At 28.8% G+C, this 17,950-nt stretch overlaps 1 protein-coding gene across 2 annotated transcripts in view; it reads left to right on the plus strand.

Moving 5' to 3' along the window:
• Positions 1-2,259: 2,259 nt before the first annotated feature.
• LOC129959961 (ileal sodium/bile acid cotransporter-like) overlaps positions 2,260-17,950 on the plus strand; it is a 29,487-nt gene continuing 13,796 nt past the window's right edge. The window contains exons 1-3 of one of the 2 annotated variants that reach the window (XM_056072932.1): positions 2,260-2,385; positions 8,254-8,614; positions 16,859-17,064. In XM_056072932.1, the coding sequence (XP_055928907.1) occupies positions 8,309-8,614; positions 16,859-17,064 (512 nt within the window). In that variant the 5' untranslated portion in view covers positions 2,260-2,385; positions 8,254-8,308. Of the gene's footprint in view, positions 2,386-8,253; positions 8,615-15,111; positions 15,537-16,858; positions 17,065-17,950 lie in introns of those variants that run through there. The other variant, XM_056073020.1, reaches the window with a different exon arrangement.

Consider the following 17,950-nt stretch of genomic DNA (forward strand, 5'->3'; position numbering starts at 1 on the left):
TTGATTGTCAATGTCAGATAGTAAACACTAGAAAACACGATTTTTAGTTTTCAATGCTGTGCGTTCGTTTGTGAATGGCTTATGGTTTCATAATATTGTTTCCTAACAAGCCAGTTAAAATTATTTGCAATGAGCAAACATCTTTTATTATCTTGTGGCAACATTGCGTTGCTTTTGATAGTTTGTTGGTGGCGTCTAGAAGAGAGCGCGTGCAACAAATTAAAGAACTTTTGCGTCATCAAGATGACAACGTTCGTTAGAAAATGAAGACCCATTTTCATTTATAATTGGCTTAATTTGACATTTTAAAACGTAATATATCATAAGAAGTAATTGCAATAAAATGAGAAGTTAAGTCATTAGAAAAATATAAAGTAAAAACGAAAAATGAACATTATTACTTAATGAAATTTGCTCATTAACATTCATATAATATTTCAAAGACACATTAAATATCAGATAATATCTGAAAGAATTGGAGAAAATTGATCATTATGACACACCTCGGTCACTAGTTTTACTTAGCTGTGAATTTTTTAAATTATCCATAGGATGTATATAACACAGTAATCAACTTCTAAATAGACGTGGGCCCATCTAATTATTAATTTCCATTTCTTTGACTCTCTTTAGTGACAAAAGCTAAACATCATTTTTTTAAAGTTTTAAATAATTTTCATTATTTATTGTTTATCAATTTGGTTAAACTTTGGACAAACAAATGTAATAGAATTTCGACTATATAGTTGTATTCAAACCATAAACAATTGTTTATATGTATAAATTTAATGATTCACCCTTATATGACTATTAAGGAAATATATTTCATTAATGAAATTTTCGATGATTCGGTTGAACTTTGCTTATTAAATAACATGATAAATATATTATTACTTTCATTGTTCATTAATATTAAAATTAATTTTAAAATTTATGTATCATCTAAGTATATCATCTATTATTTTCATAAAATACATTTTTTTTTCAATATTGTAAAGCTATAAAATATTTTTGGGTGGTATTTTATTTTAATTTGATACATTTAATTCAATAATTTTTTTATTATGTTAAGTATAGGATATTCAATAGTGCGATGTATATTTTGCTGTATTATTATATTTAAATTGTGGTTTCTTTTATTTTTTCAACAGACTCCTAAATTTTGCAGAAAAGCAAATATTAATGGGTTATTAATTGTTCTTGTTAAGAGACTAAAATCACAAAATGTAAGTCATGCATTGCAAATATCAAATAGCAGATCTAAATACATTATTTCTCAGTGTTTATGTAAGTCATCAAAATCGTATAATGTTTTTTATCATAGAAAATGATCAAGTAAAATTCCGCTAAAACATTGGTTACAAACGGATAATATTAATTGCAACATTTTATACAATATGTTGTCTAAAATTTCGTTTTATTTGCTTTAATTCTGAGAAAATTTAAAATTTTTATCAAAATATTATCTCAGGACTTAAAAAAAACCGTCATAATGTCGGGTTACTTCATAATAGATTTAAAATTTTTAAACATTATAACACATGAAAACTTTGAAAAAGAAATGTATAGTTACTGTATTTACTTTCAATGTATTTTTGCGGTGTGAAATTACAATTAGCTTTGTTGGTGAAAAATGAAATTCGGAAGTATTTTTTTAAATAATTCATACAAATGGAACTATATAAAATTTATTTTCTTTTCGTACAATCTCAGCAACTTGTTATCTGAATAATAAATAACTAAAAACTCTATCATCTTTCAAATATTGCCGTCATCCATTCTATAAAGCATCATTGTCATTCATCACCCACTTAAAGTATTGTTTTACTGAAGAATCATCAGTTCACTGGAGGTCTTTTCGTCCAAGATATTCATTTCCGTACGATTTATTGTGTGCTTCATTTATTCTAGAACTTTTAATAATAAATATCATTTATCCCTTAACTGATAGTAATAAATGTCATTTATAGCTGAACTCCATAGTCAAAATTCAAATCTTGTTTGTGTACTTTTTATAACTCGGTCCCGTCTGTCCGGCGGCAAACTTCAATTACAATCGGCATGGCAGAGTCATTGTTGATTTGTGGGGGAAAAATCGCGAAGCATAAAATATATTATGATTGTTCATTTGATCATTAAACATCACGATAATATTTTTTTATTTTATTTTTCAATTACATGTTATTTTTGACTGTGAGAAGTCTCGATTATCTGTCTAACTTTTGATAAGTTGTGGCTCTTAGGGGAATTGTTTTGTAAGAGTGACGTCATTTTTCTCACAAACACACCTGTCTTTATATTCCGCTGAAGCAAAGCCTGCCTCCCTGTTCAGAAATGTCAGAACAGAATTGAAGGATCATTTTTCATTGCGACGGAATTGCCCAGGTAGGTTCATCCTTTTGCTCTCTTTATCATTTCTACCGAATGGCTCTTCGGCGATTATTTCATAAAATAAGCTTCTCCATTCTCTCGGTGCCTTTGATATTATTCTATACAGGCTTTATGCTTAAGTTCTCGAATTTTGAATTCAGATGTATAAAATCTTATTTAATCAGTCTGACTAAATTATTTTTTTTTAAATCTTTTACATAATATTTTACATTTATAAACTGCATTTTACGTATATGTTGTTTACAGAAATATTTTTTTTAAAAATGATAACCATTTTTTTAACTTAATGATGATTTAAAGCTGTAAACATTTAGCAAATGGCAAGATTAAAAAATACTAATAATAATAATCTAGAAACAGATCGTTGAAACCATAATTTGCAAAAGCTATTTCTTGGGCAGTCCGTAATCACTATGAAAAATTGTTTCGATATTTTTATTAATTAAAAATGAATCGAAATATTCGCTATTATTCTTAATAATATCAAAATATATTATTTCACAACAATAACCATTTTTTATACAGATTGCTGTGATACAAATTTATTTGCTTGATGATATTAAATTTTCCAATATTAATGTGAAACATAATTTTTTGCGACTCGATTTTTTTGTAATGAAATTCAAGACGATTTTATTGTTTCACCCACTTTTTCACTTGCATATTTTTAATAATGTTAAAATTACGATTTTTTAAAAAAAGCTTTTTTTTTCATTAATTTCTAAACAGAATTCTTTACGCTTTCACATAAATGACCATGATTCTATGTTCAGGCAGTGTTCTTTCTGCAAATTGCGCAATAAAAATCACTGTGCTCTCAAAACAACTGCTGATGCAATCAAGACGAACGAAGGCAAGACAATATGAATATACCAAAACCCTTACCATTCTACCATGTTTCACACAAGAAGATAAAATCTATTTTAATTTTTTCAATGGAAAATAGAATTTCTATTCATTTTGATCCATTATATCCCAAAAGGAGTGTAACATCAACGAAGGCCTGTTACATTCAGTTATAATGAGCATATATAATGTTCATTTTTAAAGTGGTGATTCAATCAACAGAAATTTATTTCAATTTGCGTTGCATACACATATGCAATGACATTGAAAAATTCATGCAGTGCATTTAAATTACTGTCTTTCAGAAAATTTCAACAATTTCAAAGCGCCAAAAAAGTTATATTTGCCTAAAAGCGCATTTTTTTTAAATAGATTTTTTTTATTCAGTAATTTTTTCTACTTTCGTACACTGTATTGTATATCATTATTGTAATTTACTGTAATAGTTCAATGTTTTCCGAATTTATAAATTTTTAGTGCCACTCATAATTATTTAACAATTTTTCAATCACAGTACTGCATTTAGCAAAAATTAATAAAATCCTATATTTCATATAATATTTAAAGAAACAAACTCCACGATTCGTTCAATTTATCATTCGCTAATATTGCAAGATAGCGTTTTAAATGTTTTCCAAAATTTTAAATTAATTTTTAGACTTATTAATAGAATTAGAAAGCAAAAAGAAAAATTGTATAATCTTTTAGTGAGTTTTAAGATTAGAGAGATGTTTAAAACAGTTTGTACTGAAAAGATCAGGCTAATTGCCATTATTTCTGTGCACATTAATTAATCTCTTAGTCAGTAAGAAAATGATATGTTTTCATTTCGAGACAAAGAGCTCCGCATTATATGTTAATGTCCGTTATTTCAATTATACAGCCATTCCATTGCTGCTACTAAACTCAAATCTAAGTGTTTATACAGAAAAGAATTCATTTTCAGTTAAGGTTAATAAAAATGCTAATATTATATTTTATAATTCATAAATTCATATATGACAGTTCTAATCGCATCAAAATTTTCAGAAGTAGAGCTATCTTAAATAGTCATAATATGCTGTAAAATTTATGAAACTTTTCTAGCGTCCTCAACATTGTATTTCTTAAATAAATTTTGTCTGATTGGAAATAAAATACTTCTTTTAGTACAAAACTGAAAGATTCCGAAAAAGTGAGGATAATTTCGTAATACCAATTTAAGAAGGGAAAGGTTATTTTAAATAATTTAAAAATTTTCCTTAAAATGTATTTTTAACGAATAAATCATCTACCCTATTTTAAGAATAATTTCCAGAAATTATATGTAAAATAAGAAATGTAAATATAACAATAAGAAATAAATATGAATACAGATACAAAATATTTAGACATTTTTCAAAAGAAGTTAAACATTTACAATAATTAATAAAATTTCAGCCTCAAAATTAATAAAATTTGTCATTTTTTTCTCTATCATCATCTTTCTTATTTTGTCTTCAAAATGTTAAAAAATTTTATCAGACACCTAAAACAAAGATATTAAACTAAAAGTTGACATGCATCAAATAAAAAAAAAGTCTAAGTTTATATGGACTGCAAAAAAGAGACATTTTCAATTTTTATACAGAAGTAAGCGTAAGTCGAAAACACAGAGTAAAAAAAAAAAAAGAATGGCAGTATTTTCTTCCTAAAACTTGCCATCTCCTCACTGCTACGAACTTCCAATTTCGAGGAATGTCTTGAACACAGTGATTTATTTCAAAATTGACTCCAAGTGAAATTCTTGGACTCCAACCTACACTGATAATTTGGAAATTACAAGATACTTACTTTCTTTCAAGAGTGAAAATAATTGCACTATTAGGAATTAGGTTTACCAGATTACAATTATTAGGTTTACCAGGGCACAAAGGTAGTCATCTTGGATCGCATGCACCCAGTGGGATATGAATTTGATATTCCTGTTCTGGAAAATAAAATATATGTAAAATAACCATTTCATAAAATTGTACATTGTGCTTACATAATCTTCAATGAAGACCGAGCTTTGCTCGGCAATTGGTTTTTATTATAAAATCGTGTTTTTGGGGGAAAATATTTAGATACGAATCACATACTGATTGCATATGAATATTTTTCAATCTTACCTACATGTTAACTAGTCATTTAAATAAAATAAAAATCCTGAATGAACTTATTTTTATATGTTAGTGGAAACAATTAACTATATTACAGAGTTCATTTTACAGTTTAGCTATCATATTTTTGATCTCACGCTCAGTTTCACCATGGAAAAAACAGGTACGCGATGACGCTATATGACATTGCCAGCATGAGAGCAGATAGAAAAATGCTCTAATAATTGATTATAAAAAAAGTTTTTATTTTTGTGTGTGTAAAATCGCGTTTTATCAGGAAAGACACATATATACATAAACTTAAAACTCGTTTAAAATTATAAGATAAATCACTTCAATTTCTCATTTAAAAGTTTATCAAGATTAAGATAAATGTTGATTTTGTTCTGCAACTGCACTAAAAGCTCGTGTTTTTTTCCATAAAGTAAAGAATTCAGAACATGTAGAGAGTTATTTTGTGAAAAGAAAAAAGCAGGCAAATGTTTTCCTGAATTAAAATTGTTAAGCACAGCTGTATAGATATTCTGCAGCGTAACCTTCTCTTTCATTTTCAAGGCAGAAAATATCAGTAAATAATGAAAAGAATAACGTTCAAAATAAAATGACTATCATATTTATTAAAGTTCAATGACAAATAGTAATCAAAGTTTTATTGGCTTACATGCAAGCAGAACTTGCGTCAAGTGGAGATTCAAATATAACATCATTTAGATTAAAAGAGTTTTATTTTTTAAAGGTAAAGATTGTGCTCCTGTTTTGAAATTTTCAAAAGAGAATTTCTAACTCCTTTATATTTAATATTTATATAAAATATAGAGAAGATAAAAACTATATAAGTTATACTCCTCTATATAAAGTTCTTAAAATATTTTTCAGCAGTACCATGAAATATTCCTATAAGAATAATTCTAGAAAATCTTTAAATGTGTAAGCCATAATATCAAACTTGTATTATATAAATATATAAACATTATATAAATTATTCGGAAGGTTGTTCAAGCAATACCATGAAATATTTTTAACGAAACAATTCTAGGAAACCTTTAAACGCAAGTAACAAAAAGATCAATTGAATTTTTATTCGGAAATTTCATACGATGTTTCAAAAAGACATTTTTATGTATCAATCATATTTTATAGTTAAGTATTCTTTAGTGGAAATATACTATACAGCAATTTCATATAAAACAACAAAAATTGTAAACAAAATAAAGCATTAAAAATGTGAACAAATTTGAAATGGGAAGGGAAAGCAGTCGCCGTCATAAATTACAGATTAAAAGAAACACTACGTAATATTTTGATGAGAAGTATATATTTTGAATTCTAAAGAATCAGATGAAGAGGAAATAATTAATCAGGAAAACAAAAATTCGTTAATTCAGAATTTCACTCTAATCAAATGTTTTTATTACAAATTGAACACATTTCAGTTTAGATTCAAATTTTTGTAAAAATCTAGAATTTACCATTTCTATATTGTCCAGAAAATATTTTCCAGTCTCTAAAACTTCCACAGAAATTAAAACTCTCTTCCATTTATGTAATGTAAAAGACTACGTTATTATATATTTCTTTCAGAAAATATCAGCTAATGGCACAACAAAATTAAAGATTGACACATACAAAAAGAACATAACAAAAGGGACATTTGTGTTAAAAAAATAAAAAATATATATTAAATACGTAATAGATAAACTAAAAGTATAAAAAAGACCACTTATACTTTAGGATCGTAGATCTCTTTAAATATTCAGAATAGTTATGAAAAATAATAATTTGAAGACAAGAAATAAACAACAATTACCAATACCAAAATAAGGAAAAAAAAATCCCGAGTTCAAACATGGTAAGTGTATCAAGGATTTTAACCCGAAAAATGATGGTTGAGGCCGCCAACATTTTCTAAGTAGTTAAAAAATATTATGCTGTTTATCACCAATGAATAAGTATCGCGATACATAGCTTAAAATGTAGTAAGTGAACATCGGACCCGCATGTGGCATCGTAGTAAGTATCATCGACTTGAACAACTAGTCTGAAGAGGATTTTTCTTTCTCCAGTAAAATTTGCAATTTGATACTAACTACGTTTCCCTACGTCTTGCTCGCAGTGATTTCCCAATTTCATTTATAATAGTTCAACCATATATTCACAGGAATAATAAAGTGAATTCACAGGAATAATACTTACTTCAAGTGTTTAAATATTTTGTTGCTGTTCCTAAATCTTATTTGTTATTATTGCATTTGGCTTGCTAAAGATTTATAACGCTGTTAATCACGCAATTGCATTGCTCTGCTGTTGTAGGCCAAATTGGCTTGTTCTGCTATTTTAACCACATTATATTGCTATGTTGTTGTAAACAAAATTGGCTTTTCCTGTTATTCTAACCAAATTAAATTGCTCTTTTATTGTATTCTAATGTGTTGTACATATTAACTGATGCATCCAATTTCTATTTATTTAATTTAGGGACATATAGGCACACATTTGTTTTCCCGATCCCTGTTCTTTTGCAAAAACGATTTGTTTCAATTCGTCTGACAAACTTTTCAAAACAGCTTATGATTTTTTTTATCCACTGTATATAAACATAAATCTAAATTCCTTTCCTCTAATTTTTTTCGAAAAATTCTCATTTTTATGATTCTTATTCTATATAAATAACATTCTTTAAGCTGTTCAATTTTACATATGGTACAAAATACAATAAACTAAACGGCTAAGAAATACAATGCTGCGGGTTGTCCATTTATTTGAGAAATAATGCTTACGATATTTATTTTCTTTATCATTAATTTAAATAATTACCATTATCAATATGTTTTAATTGTTGTCATATTTTGATGAGTCATAATAGTGTTTCAAATCTTGTTTGTATCTTTATATTTAGGTAATCACTATATCTGAATACTGACGTGAATCAGAAGGGACATTTCTAAAGCATTATGGACCAGATTGCAAAATTTTTTAAACAGGCCATGTTTTCTGGTCTTTTGGACTACATGTACATTGAGACTAATTCAAGCGAAACCAATCAGACCATCAATTTGGATGAAATAGACAGTCTTGACTCTTATTATAGTGCTTCGGAGTTTAATCTGAATATGACTAACCGCACTATCATTAAAAGCAAAAATATAACAGATCAGGACTTATGGAAAGAAGATATGAAGTTTGCTGTAGATTTCTTACTGTTGCTGCTCCTGATTCTCATCATGTTGGCGATGGGCTGTGAAATTACGATACAACAGGTAACATAGTTTTATAGTTTTTTTATATAAATTATAAGCCTAAACACTTTTTTAAATTATATAAGTAAACCTAAACACATCCTAAAATTGTATAATTTATCATAAATTGTAATAAATCACATTGTTCTTATCATTTCTAATACCTGATTTCATTCAATAAGATATTTTAATATCATTAAATTTATCATTAAAATCTCCGACAGTTGTATGTCTTCTTCATCAAAATATTTCAAAAGTTTTCCTTCCATTTCGAAATCTTGTATCTTCTTTTAGAATCCAATATACAGAATGTGTTAAATTGCTAATTGTTAGTTTCTATATGGAAGTTTATTATTCATCAAAATAATTCTCATCAATTCTCAGCACATGTCTCCTGATTTTTCCAATCATTCTCATTAGTTGGAACATATCGATCGATTTGAGTTTTGAAGTCATACAAATTTGCTGAAAAGCACGATAACATTAAACTCAATCCTTAGCAAAGTCACTTATAAAAAATTACAAATAAACTTGTTAGAGATGACACGCGAACTAAAGTTACAATTCTAAATCGAATAAAGATTAACAGTTAGGAAATTATTCACTTCAAAAATCTTCCGAGTCTGATGTAAAAGTACCCCCATATCTTAATTGCAAATCTCTTTGTCCTTTTGCAAATGATGAGCTAGATCCATAAATTTAAGATATGTGCTCACACTGATGATTCTCCTCAATAAAATATATCTCTGCAAATAGTGAAAGCCCTCTGCCTTAAGATAATACCCGCGAAGTATTTTGCGTCTATGAATTAAAACTTGCCCATCCTTTCTTTCCAAAGACGTGCAATTTTTTTTAAGCAGTCAATGATTCTGGAGCAATCATTTTTGAAATCGAATAAAGATTTTTGATTCATCGTGCATTTGAAATAAATAAGGTATTTTCTCTGATATTTCACATTATTTTCCTGCCATAATAAAAATAACATTCACCGTAGGACATAAAAATAGTCCTGGAAATTTATGAAATGGGTTGTAACCATTTACTTTCTAAGATACAAACAAAGAAAGTCTCTTTAAGACATAAAACCTAATAAGACATATCTAAAAATATCTAATAAAAATATAAACAGTCCTATTTCTTTTTAGTGTTTTGTTAAACACCATTAGCTTATTTAAATCATTGTCTGCTTCTTAAATTATTAGTCTCGGATGAAAAAAAATCTGACATATCATCATTAATGGCTTAATTCGATGAAATACGGTTAATTAATTCTATTAGATGAGAATTTAACTAATATAATAAACTTCTCTCTATTAATTCGTTTGCAGTTCGTTCAAATGGAACGAGCTTATTATATTATTTTATTAGCTTCATTATGAAACTGCATTAACGAGCATTTAAAGTTTGTTTATAAGCAGTCGCGGTTATCAACATTAGTTGACATTGAAATTTCTCTTTTAATACATTAGCAAGTGTACCAACAGTCCTCTGCGATTAAATCTTATCTTAATGGTGTATATTTATTCTTCACCAAAGATTGGACAGTTTGTTTGACGCATTCGCCTTTTAACCCTGCATCCTCAAATTAAGTGAAATGCTATGTTTGGTGTCTTATAATACATTTCGAAATAATTGGCTGCGTAGCCATCAATCATTTTTTTAAACAGCTCTCATTAAATTTTCGTTTTTGACCAATCGTTGTTAAGCATCGTGTGTTTGGATTTTAAATTAGCAAAGATAAAAATACAGAGAAATATTTATTGCAAAACACTGTCGCATAAAATGTTTGCAAACATTAGAAAAAAATGCTTCTTTTCCTAAGCTATGAAAATAAAGTATTATAAGTAATCTTGCAAGAAAATTGATCTTAATTTTAAGAAGTAACCATAGCAAAATCAATCATTCTGATAATACAATGCGTGATAAAATGAGAAAATAAAATCATGGAGCTTGAAAAGCAAATATGAGGGTTGGAATACCAATAATCATATAATTACAGTTGATGTCACTCAGGAACTAATTTTAAATGTTCGTACCCGATGAAATCGTCATCAATGCTATTTAAAATCTTGATTCGAGCTACATGTGAGTTGTAGAATAACACTAGTTCCTTTTGATGCTTCGTCTCTCGAATTAAGAATCTCTAAAACAGTCTGATAATGAATATCATGATACATCTTTTTCAAATTTATTTGGTATTAAAGTCCCATTGATTATATAATCAATGGGACTTAAATCCTGGAAGTTTGGAGGATGATAGAATAACACCCAGCTGATAATTACAGTTGAAATACACACAAATATTATATTGAATGTTTATTGTTCTGTGAGGCTGTCTCCAGCATTTTGAATAGCTCAAGAAGTACGAGTGCACTCGATGATTCCGATTGAGCGACTTTTTTTTATCCGGACGGCACTGAAAGTACAGTTTTCATTTTGCCTATATCATCTTTCGTGATCCTTTTTCCAGACGGTATTCACAAGAACACGAAGATAATAGCAACAGCAACAAACATTAGAGGGCAACGAAAGGCAAAAAAATTATTATTATAGAGAAAATTAATTATTTTATATTCATTAAATAATACAATTGTTTACTATATCCTGGAGCATCCTACACTAAATTTATCAAATAATGGAAATAAATTAAATAATGTCATAAATTAAATTAGAGCATATAATGGATTAAGAATCTGTGAAATATATAAGAATCTCTAAAACAGTCTGATAATGAATATCATGATACATCTTTTTCTATAGCAACCCGTGATTGATTAATATGACCTTTGGGACCAGAAGTCATTCTATCAGACTTCATACTCCCCGGATTCAAGCAGTTGTATTTATAATTTTCAAATAACTTTGAAAGCCCCTATTAAAATAACTTTTCATTTTCCCCATTCTTCGTATTTCTGATGTCCCACATTTGCAGATTGCTTTCCAAAATCTAACATCCTCCAAAAAAAATTTCATTTTTTGACTTTAACATTTCACGATCTTTCCAGTGAGTCCAATTCATCCATTTGTGAAATAAGCGTGAAAGCATAGAGATAAGGATAACCTATATTTCTTTTAAGTTGCATCCTATATACTAAAGGTCGCGTCACTTAAGAAATTAAAATTATATTCTTAAAAGTATGAAATTTAATTATTTATTAATTATTCAATACCATGTCGTAACTTAAGTTCCCCATTAATGTCGTAAGTTAACTTCCCCATTCATTTAATATTAATTCAATCACGCTCGAAGTCATGCTTAACTGTAATCTGCCTTAGTTCACCCCGTATAGACTAGAATGAAAATCATGAGATCATATCAATGATTGATTTTGCTGGCAAAAAAAAGAAGAAATTATAATTGCGATAACCTGATTAAAATATTTACTGTGAGTATAGTGAATTCTTTATTCAAAAAATATTAATACAAAAATACAAAAATCAATAAATTTAGGCGTGAATTTTAACTATAAGAATGTAAATAATATTGAAAATAGCTTTTTAAATTTATACAAAATCAAGAATTTATTGAGTTTTAAGAATAAATTGCTATCAACCAGTATTCTCATGTACCCTAAATAAGAAAAGTGCATTAACATTTCGTAACTCAATTTGAAAGTAGAGTGAATATGATAAAAACATTTTTAAAACACAAATTTATGAAGGTGCTAACAAGCAGATCTTTTTTCGTTCTATTCTACTTTTTAATTTTTAATTTCTTATCCGTTATTAAAAATATTAAATAATCTTGAAATCACTTTTTCCCTCACTCGATGTGTCAAACTCACAATCAGATAATTCCCTAATATCAAAAAAATCAAAATTTTGTTAAAGAAATATCATTAAGTTCCAAAATTACTAAACTTCGATGCAACTTCGATGTATTCATGTAACTCTCCTATACTATCCTTTTTCGAGACATGTTTCTGGTTTTCGCATATGCCATGATAGAGTTAACAAGTAAACGATGGCATACAGAAATGTCGATCATATCTCTACACAGTTACTTTATGGAACGTTGGTCAAATGAAGTCTTTATAGGTATGTCGGGAATGGGTCGATTCCAGTGAAGAAAAGGACATCGGCTCTGTTCCAGTTGGCCGCGTGGAGAGAAATTTGGATATTACGTTGAATGTGGATCAGCCTGTTTAACCTTCGTCCCATTCTTTTTGCCATTTTGTCATCATCTCTGTTTGAAGAATATTCTTCAGGTGACATCTTGTGAACTTCATTAAATTTCGATCTTGATTCGCAATAACCAGTGTATCTGTTAGTTTGTTTGCCGTTTCATTCTCACCGTAAGATATACGTGCCTTGATCCATGATATTTTAATGCGGGTATTTCCAAGAAGAAGGGAGAATGTGTCTCTCGCTAATTAGCTATTGGTGAACTTGAGGATTATATACTTGTTTTATTGTCGAGATAAATAGTGATTGAATCTGATGAGGAGAGAGATAAGTCCTATCATTGACTCTCCGTTCCGCCCGAAGGCACATAGATAATAAATACTGAATGACAGGACCGCCGCAATAGCAACACTGGCGGGAACTGCGGTTGATTCCTAAGAGCCGTCACCGGTCATGGTACAACCCTTCCCTAAGGAAGTACATCCCGTCATCGATGGAAGTAGCCAGACCCCAACCTTTTCATGCACCCTCCAGGGTGGTGAGATCTAACCACCATGCCGGAAGCATCTCATCCTCATTTCGAGATTTAACTGTTCTATTGAGTGTTATTAGTTCAGAATGAAAGAACTTATTTTCTTTCAGCGAGTCTAATCATTCACATCTCCTACAGCCGTACCATCCTATAAATAAAGTTTGAAACATTGTTAGCACACCATTGATACAGTCAGTAGGAAAAATTCAAATTTCAAATTGTGGATAAAACAAATTTTTATACACCTTTTTAAACACTAGTATTTTAACGAAAGGAAGACCCATTCTTATCCTTCTTTATGAACCTTTTAAAATTATTCAAAAATAAAAAAAAGCCTTCATTCCCTGGTATCTCCTATCTCATTTCGTTGCAATTAAGTAACCTTTACTTGAATAGAGCAGCCGACTGAAGCTATCTGTTGGATGATGAGAGGATAACTTCAGGATGAAAATGGAATTCTTATCGCTTAGCTTAACAAATGTTATATCAGTGAAAAAAGAAAGTCCCTTAACATTTATAGGTCAGGGGCATTTTTTTTTCATTACAAATTATATCTGCAATATAAAAAAAGATTCACAAAATTAATTTAAAATTAAATTCACATTAAGTTTTAATTTTATTGAAAAAATATAATAATGAATATCTTTCTCATATTTCAGATTATTAGATCTTAAATCTGCTATCTGAGCATTTAAACTCAAATTTGATTCTTTCACATATGATGCACATATTTTCAATGTGTTGTAAAGCAAAAAGAGCTTCTTTTCTGCATATAAGTAATTTTGGAGGACATCAGGAACATAAGAACTTAATAAACAAATCTAGCAGCTATTTCTTTCAAGAAATGAGTATCGTGATCCACATGGTAATAATGAGAGTGTTTATAGATTTTCCATCGTCCTTGCGAATAAAATCTTTAAATTTTTTTCAAAGACACTAAAAGATAACATTTTTATTGAATCCATCCAATGAACTATTCTTGGATATTATAAATGACAAATGTAATTTCGCAAAGCTAAACATAAAAGAACCCGCAATAAAATTGGCGCTGCATATTGGGTCACGTGAAGGTGCGCTTGATTCTGTTCTATTCTGTCTTCCAAAAGGCACTGCCACGTGAATTCCCCATTCTCCTTTTTTTCCTTCTGAATTTAAAAAATGAAAAATTCTTTCTAGAAGTTAATCGAAATTCGCAATCTCCGTAACTAATCGCATAGGATTTATGGAATTCGATTCATCTGTTTAAAATTCCATCTAACGAAACGTTTAAGAATAATTTAAAGGGCAGATTCAAAATACAAAAAAAAAGAAAAAAATTTATGCATATTTTTAAAATTTTATTTTCCTTAAAATTCCAAATATATACTAAATCATATGTTGTATAATTTTTTCATTAGAGATGTTTCACTTTATATATAAAGATATATAAAGATTTATATATAAAGATATTGCTCCTAACTCAAAGTTTTTATATTGATTTGATGATTTTCATTGATAAATTTCTGACATTTGATTTAATAATGATGTGTGAGATAATAATAAACTAGATAACAAAAAAAAACAGGTTTCCACAACAAAACAGGATGGGAAACATTATGATAAACATTTATATATAATTCTTGAAACTCGCAAAACAATACTCCTAGTGCAATTTCCCCGAAACTTTTTCGAAACAGATTAGCTGGTGCCTTTTTTCTTCAACAAAAAAATATCAAATATCAATAAACTGTGACCTGATCCATATATTCGTTAACATCCTTATCACTATCGGAGCGTCCAGAAAACATAACCCGAGTTCGCATCCAAACATGGCAGTGAAGACGCTCTTGGGTAAAGTTCGACGCTCTACATAAGCTAGACATGAAGCGATGGAAGGGATCAGTTATAGGATTTGAGATGGACTTGAGTAGTTTATATTCATAGAAGTACTTGTTTCTGGTCAGGCGGCAGGGCATTCGTAATACTTGCTCGTTTCTTTGAATAGGTTGTCTTGCATAGGTTCATAATTTTAAAGGTATTTCAGGACAGCGTTTTGCTTTGATTAAATCGGAGAAATCTTTGAATTTAGAGAAAATGGAATTTTCGAACATAACAGCTAAATTGGCTGTGGAGCGAATAGCCGTCGTTGAGAAAAATAGTTCAGAAGAAATGATCAATGATACCATAAAATATTTAGATGAAAGTTTGCGGTTGAACGACGAAATGAAACCTGTCATTAATATTTTACTGTTGGTTTGTTTGGTCCTCATCATGTGTTCTATGGGCTGTGAAGTCAGTATTGGCGAGGTAAGAAAATACTTAATATATAAATTAACCCAGTTTGTACCGTGCAGATGTTATATGGATCTCCCCCCCCACACACACACCGTTTAAACTTGAAAAAGAATAAAATAAGTTTTTTTTTTCATTTTATATAATTACCCCTTTTTTATGGTAAGTATAATCACGTGTATTAAAGCATGAAATAAATTTTAGAAAATGAATCAAATCTATTTTAAGCACATTATGTAAAACCCACAAAATCGGTTAAGAGTCATTCATTCACTCCGCGCTCCTAAATATTATGCAGCCTGAAAATAACATTTCAAAACTGTTGCTTATGTACATTTTTGAATAAAGCAGAAGAAAATGTAAGAGCTCAGCTCTTTTATTTATAGATAAAAACTGAATCAGTAGACATTTATCGAATGTGAATTCCTTTAAAAAAACGATCGTTAAAAGCAAAGATCGAGTAAAATAAAAGCAAATTGTGATGCTAATCTTTCGGAAAGTTTGGAGATAACGTGACGATCTGACTCATCGCTTGCTGAAACGGAGGATCTCGACGATTTTTCAAGACATCTGATTATCAGATGATTTCAGTTATCAAGATAAAACATTGATTTTTGTTTAACCAATTTTTGTTTTGCGGTCATTAGAAGAAACTTAACTTCATTTTCAAATTAAAATCTGTTGATAAGTTAAATTTATTTTCTATATTGTTTCAAATTTAATTTGAAAAATTTCACAATTGTTTTCACACGTACACTGAAGCAAATAGTAGCAAATTTTTGGAAATGTTTTGACAACGGGAAAAAAAAACTTGTATTTGATTTTTTTAAACTTATATTTGACAACTTTTGATATTTTTACGGTAAATGTTATAATTCCAAAATCTTTTAAAATTTACTCACTTAATCCTAATGTTCCCTGAATATAAATCATAAATACTCTTTCAAATGGGTCTTTTCAGACTTTAAATTGAGTTAATTTAAAGTCTTCTTTATTTTTATTTTGACTAATTGAGAGTCCTCGTCCAGTTTAGAAACTATCATAAACTCCTTTGAAGAATGCGTTGAGTCAGAAAATTAAAATTCCATAAGACATTCCTTTTATGTGAATAAAAAGCACGAGAAAGGGCGCATCTTTTTATCGTCATTCTATAGTGACTCAGCCAAATAATTCTATTTTCCTTCTAATCCGATCATGTCCGATCTTGAAATTCGTTTTAATGGATATTTCGGATAAAAAAAATTTGGAAAGGGGAAGGGCACTCTGTGCAGTTAATTCTGGACTCTTCCTTAAATAAGAAACCATTGTCTTGCAAGTTAATTCCCTTTCTTTTATAGCTATGGCACCACATTAGAAGACCCATTGGACTAACTATCGGAATCGTCAGTCAGTTCGGAATCAAACCAGTTGCTGCATTTGCTGTGCTTTTAGCCTCTGGGGTGGAAGGACTGCATGCCACGGGAGTGCTCATTATATCGTGCTGCCCCGGAGGTGTACTTTCTAACACTTTCACTTACTTCAGCGATGGGGATTTGCCTTTGAGGTAATTTTTCGTTCTTTTCTTCCCTTATTTAGAATATGTGGGGACGTCTAAGAAATAAATGTTAAGATGATGCATTGCAAATATTTAATAAAAATAAATACTAAATAGTACCATTTCAAGTTATTTTATATTTCATAAGTAATTTAAACAGATAAATAACAATGAAATAAAATAAAACATTAAAATTCTTTCTTTAATGTAAAATTAATTAAAAAAAGTAAAATTAATATAGAGCAATAATCCATTGAAAAATCAATTCATAATTTATCATTTTATATAAATAATTCTCAGACATTTCGTAACTATGTAAAGAAATTGAAAAAGACTTTTCAATCCTTATAATATTTCATCATTCCATATGCAATCTAGAAATAAAATAAAATATGGAAATAAATTAATCACATTCATCTAGAAATAAAATTATACCCCCCCTACTCCATTATTTCATATCTGTGTGATCGAAATTATTTATTTATATTTTACTCAGTACGGTGTTTCCGATTGGCACAAATGAATTGATTTATCACCTCTATTTTGATATCACCGTCTTATTTTGTTTTCATGTCATAACTTCTGAAATTATGATCCGAAAATATTTCTCTTGGATATTAATTTACTTTCTGTTTGGCAAAAAAAAACTTATCTTTTATTATATTTCGCTGCATCATAAAATTAGATAATTATCCACTCTCCAAACGAAAATCGATGTAGCTCTGATTTTTCATCATTAAAAAAATTATTTTTGATTGTAATTATGAATTAATATTTTCATCAGATGAAGTGGCATGGCTTTTGCAAAAGAACATATTACTGACAATGACTCGCCAATAACATTCCACTTATATTCAAAGGAATATTCTTAATTAAATTAAGGCATTAATTAAAA

The sequence above is a fragment of the Argiope bruennichi genome, chromosome 1 (genome assembly GCF_947563725.1).
Source record: "Argiope bruennichi chromosome 1, qqArgBrue1.1, whole genome shotgun sequence".
In the NCBI taxonomy this organism is placed as follows: domain Eukaryota; kingdom Metazoa; phylum Arthropoda; class Arachnida; order Araneae; family Araneidae; genus Argiope; species Argiope bruennichi.